This window comes from Lotus japonicus, chromosome 5 (assembly GCF_012489685.1).
Source record: "Lotus japonicus ecotype B-129 chromosome 5, LjGifu_v1.2".
Classification (NCBI taxonomy): domain Eukaryota; kingdom Viridiplantae; phylum Streptophyta; class Magnoliopsida; order Fabales; family Fabaceae; genus Lotus; species Lotus japonicus.
Genome location: NC_080045.1, coordinates 61,244,817 through 61,250,149, shown reverse-complemented (window position 1 = coordinate 61,250,149; position 5,333 = coordinate 61,244,817). Strand labels below are relative to the sequence as shown.

General features: G+C 33.7%; 1 protein-coding gene across 1 annotated transcript; it reads right to left on the bottom strand.

The window, feature by feature from the left end:
* Positions 1–1,352: 1,352 nt before the first annotated feature.
* On the bottom strand, positions 1,353–2,456 carry LOC130718106 (probable membrane-associated kinase regulator 6). The gene is made up of 2 exons (XM_057568572.1): positions 1,633–2,456; positions 1,353–1,502 (listed from the first exon to the last, which is right to left on the bottom strand). The coding sequence occupies exons 1-2, from the start codon at positions 2,273–2,275 to the stop codon at positions 1,486–1,488; spliced, it is 660 nt and encodes a 219-aa protein (XP_057424555.1). The 5' UTR covers positions 2,276–2,456; the 3' UTR covers positions 1,353–1,485.
* Positions 2,457–5,333: the final 2,877 nt, after the last annotated feature.

Here is a 5,333-nt window from a genome sequence, read left to right as displayed (position 1 = left end):
TGGTGGCCCGCGGGGCGGGGGCGGGGGAGGACCAGCGTATCAGAGGCCCGTTTAAATGCGGGCCTACGCGATGCGGGCCTACGCGGGGCGGGCCTATGCGGGGCGGTTTAACCGCATACCCAGCTCTAAAACATGATAAAAATTGAGTTTTAGGGTTCTTTGGTTTAGATCCCTCTAAAAATCTAAATTGTACAGAAGTAAAGAAATCCATAACATATTTTCCCTTAAAATCCTACATTTTAAATAAATTATAACTTCTTTATAAAGAATTTTTTTAGGACAAACTTTTTTTTATAAATTTAATACTTTAATTAGTTTTGTTAAATTTTATATCTTCATTTTACGAATTTCACATAAGTTACATGATTATTCGTTCGTAAACCAAACATAGCCCTAGTTGTTGCTAGTTGGAAAATGTGAATAAATATGATTGATTTCGTTGTAGTTGCGGTTGCATTTGTGAGCTTATGGTCACTCAAAAAAAAGCTTGATGCTGTGACCATAATTGTAGTTGAGACCATAATTTAAAATCATACAAATAATTACAACCCACATATATCAATCTAATGAAAGAATTTAGTTAAGATTGTAATCTCAAAGTTTTGAATTTCATTCTAACATACACTTGGTTTAAAAATACGAAATGTGTATCACATATATGTCGTTCAGCTAGGGTTGACTTAAAGAACATACTCGTAAACCAAGATATTTTGAGTTCAACCTAGATATAAAGTCAAGTATGAAGTAACACTAGTACTTACTTCTCAATAATGTTTTCTGACTAAAGTTGTCTAGTTTTACAATATTCCAAACATCACTCAATGCTTTCTTAATTTACTAGAAAATCAAAATTTTCTTATATTTTTTCTTTACTTCACATTCAGATGAAGAAAATAATAAATATATGCTCTTAAATTGGGATTTTATAAACCTTATCTAAAGGATCCATAAACTGACCAACATACAAGGATTCTTTTAGCTTACATTCTAATTGAAAAAGCAAATTCTCTTTTGTAGTAAGTGTTCTTCCCCGTACTAACCAGACAAAAGAAAATTTCAACTGTATCATTTTTTCCCAAATTTGACTCCATAGTTTTGTTTCTTTTCCTTTTTTTGGACCAAATTAAGTGCATAACTTGAATAATGATAGACCAACCACATGTTATTTCCCTTTGAGTGGCCTATAATTATTTGGCCTTATACATCTTCAGCTCACATGGGATTGTTGTTCTTCTTTCATTTCCTTGTTTTCTTCTTTCTTATTCTTCTTTTAATTTAATTTAAATCCACAGTGAACCATATGACACCACAAATTGAAAAAAGTTAAAACTGTCACAACAAGTGAAAAAAGCTTAGGCACAACAACATTGAAGTGGCATTTTCTTTCTTTCCCTCAAAGTATGAAAACATTTACAGCAACAGTAGATCAAATTTAATCTCTTGTAATTCATCTTCACCTTCACCCCTTTTGCAGCAATGCTTAACTCATTCTCTCTCACTCTCTGCCATAAAAAAAGTGTTAAAATGTCAATGTTAGTGCTTCAGAAAATCTATAAAATTCTTTAAAGAGAAGGAAACAGATGAAGCATAATTCATATCCATGTTAATTAAATTAAACTTGTATATACATACCAAAGGATCTTTTGCAATGGAGAACAGCCTCATATATTGAGCTTTCAGAATCACAAGACTTTCTCCAATTATCAGCAGAGAAAGCTTCACTGATTCTTGGAGATGTTTCTGAATAGTATCTCCTATTCCTCACTGCTTCACCTCTTTTAGCAACAGTTTCAGTTTTTTTTGAACCTGATTTGTGACCCCTTAATCTTCTACTCAAAGACTTCAAGAAATTCAGATATTTGTGATATACTGTCCTTGATAATGTTCTGCATCTTTTCAAGGAAGGGCATCTAGAGTGTCCTGCAGGAAGCACAGTACTTTGTGAAGCATGTGAAGATGAGTCTGAGGTCTCAAATTCTTCCATCTTCAAAGATTCATCAAAAAGAGTTGTGAGGTAACCATTGGAGAAGAGTTCATCAGCATGAACAAGAGAAAGAGGGGACTGTGAAATTGGAAAGTCAAATTTGCAATCTTGTGAATTTTTGAAGAATCTTTTAGAGGGTGGCATCCTTGGGTCCATTTGAATGAAGGAAGCTTCATCATATGCATCAAGAGAAGTTCTCAGGGAGCTATCTAGGCTTTCTAGTGTTGGCTTCAGGTTCACTAACCAACTATAAGAGAAACTTTCAATAGAAAGAGGCTGAGAAGTTTCCATGTCTGTGTAAGAGAATTGGAAAATTTGACGGTGTAAGAGAAGGGTATATAAAAGAGGCTTTAGCTACTAGCAAAGGAACTCCTCTTATTTCAACATATATTCTGACTTGTATAACACACACACACTCCTTAATATACCATCTCTCTCCAAGTATTGGTCATGGGTCTGCATTTTTTTTAGTATGGTATCAACAACAATAGTATATAATTCCCTTGCCGCGGGTGCTTGTATTGAGCGGTAATCGCCGACAAAAAATTATGCTCAATTTTCATTAGCAATGATTGAACCCCAACCTCATAGTTAAGAGATGATGTGAGCAAGTACCACATCACACATAAATAAATTTTAATAATTGGAAATTGGAAAAGTCAGAAAAGAGATACAAGAATGTGAGCCCCCACCATACCCATGATGTCCTGTTTCACAAGTAGTTAACCTCACCTTTCCCTTTTAATCATTTGTCGCTTTAAAATTTTCATAAAGGGTTTGGGTCTAAATAACAATTAACAAAACACATTCAAGAAATTCCAGTAGGTTCATGCATACTAATCAGATGTAGGACATTAAGAATTCAGAAAAAATTAAGCAGAACCAGCTTTTTATGCTTTAGAATGATGCCTAAGCTTTTCATAGGTAAATTAAAATAAAATTTAAAAGTAGTCATGGGGAACCTTTGTAACTTACACATGTTGAATAGGGAAAAGTATAACTATAATTACTTAACTAGTTCAAGTCCTCAGTTATCTGTCTAAAACCAATGTTCTAATTAAACATTATGTGTTCTGTAATTGTCCTTTTGTTAACTGTAATATTAGTATGGATGGATATGACCACTTTGAACTTGTGATTTCATCATTCTGATTATAACATTTCAACTGCTGCAAGCCTGCAAATAAGGCTAAACCCAAATTATAAAATATCCCATTGTTTTATTTTATATGAATTGTGTGCATGTAACCTAAACAACATCATAACCATATTTTATTGGTCTATTTAATAAAGGTGTGAGGTGATGGTGATCTATTGTTTCATGGTCATATAATACTTTAGAATCATGGAGTGGTTTTCAACTTTGCGCCAATTAGAAACTTATTCAAGAAGAAATATAGAATAAAGAATACTGAATATATCCACCAAGAAATTGTTCTAAATATAATCAAGTCTCGCCATTCTAGAGGCATATCTATTGGGGTGATGTCGAGAAGAACTTTAGAGAATATAGAAATTCTTAAAATGGTTTAATACGTGAAATGTTCTTTTTAGGATGGAGTATGGGTAATGAGAACTAGATTGTCGGTGTAGTGAATGAAGATGAAAGATGCATCCATTACAATTAACGTTGAGATTGTTGGAGTTGATTGTAATGGTGGAACAAATCTCACATCGCCTAGTATGGTAAATGAAGAGGGGGGTAAAAAAAACTCTTTTGAAGAATTTTCACATTGCCTAGAATGATGAAGGAAGAGGGAGGCACATGCTATTAACCCAAGTTCTTTGTGAGATATAGTTCAAATAATTACTTTAGAAAATTTGAGTATAATGGAGGTAAGTGGTTGAAAGATATATTTATGTGTTGAACTACATAGACCTTTTATACATATGCTTCTTATTCGCCCACATGTAGTCACAATACACCCTTTAAAAAAAATGCAAAAATTAAATTGAAGTATTTTAAACCAAGAATGTTAATGCACATATTTGATTTTCTTAGCAAACAACTAAATCAACATTAAGACAAAATCGCATAAAATAAGCAACGTCCTTCATATTGAACGTAGCATGTTGCTCTTTCTTTCTTTTTTCCTAAAAAAGAAAACTCCATTAAGAACCACAAATATGAAATAAGAAACCTTATATGCAAAGAGCATTGCACTCACAAGAACAACTGTAACGAAAAGTGCAGGACATGATATCTTTTTTGAAAGTGAAGAACATGATGAAAACAACATGATAACTTCACCAATTGGCAAAAACATTATTGTCCTTGGATAAGTTTGATATGAATCTGAAATATCTTGAAGAACAAATATTATAAAGTATTTCAGGCTGCTTCATCTACTAGCAACCTTAGTTCAATCAGTGACATAACTCTTCTAAGTCTTCAATGTTAAAGAAAGCTACGTCCTTTTCATTCCACAATGATCATATCGGTTTTGATAAGGAACTTTCTTGAAATTTCTAAATATAGCAGACAAAGGTCCTTGGGTTGTCGGATAAAGTGATCAGCATCATCAATGGTTTCTGGGACAAAAGTCACCAAGCCAGAATAGCAAGTGACTTGAAACCAATTGGTCCCCTCTCTTCTGTCCCCATTTAAGACAATAAGTATTTGCTGGTGTACACAACTTTAATTAATGTAGTCTCATTCTGAAAAGAATGTTTCACCATTCATGCAAGCAAGAAGGACCCAAAGTAGAAGCTTTCTTATAGAAATCGACAGAATTTTCATGTACAAGAATATAGTTTCATATGAATTTCACTATGGAGAATCATGACAACCAGCTCAACAACAACGGCAACAACACCAATAACAAAAACCTAATCCCACTAAATGAGGTCGGCTATATGGATCACTTGAACCATATTAAAGATTCAACCAGTTTTACGATTGGTTGCCGCAGACTAACACAGATGAAGATCCTTTATCTCCATTTGGTGCTTACTTTCGCATTCCACCAATCAAATTGTGTCATGTATACGTGAGTATGACCATTATAACCTTATATGAGTGGTTTTTAAAATGATATGACACAATTTGATTGGTATAAGAGAAAATGGGGCACCAAATGGAGATTTCAGTCCATCTAACTCAACCTTCCTCCTTTAACCGTGCTTAGGACCTGCTATGACACAGCATAGGCGAAGTTATGACAACCAGCTCAGCAGCAGGTATTGAATCTATAACTATAGTTAGCAAATCACATGTACTAACTCTATGACTATTTGTCATTTAGTCCCATTGTGGGTCCAGGTTGAGAGGATTTTAAGAGGGGATCAATACATAATTGAATTCTGTGCTGCTTAGATAAAGCAAAATCTGAATTTTCATTTTCAGTTA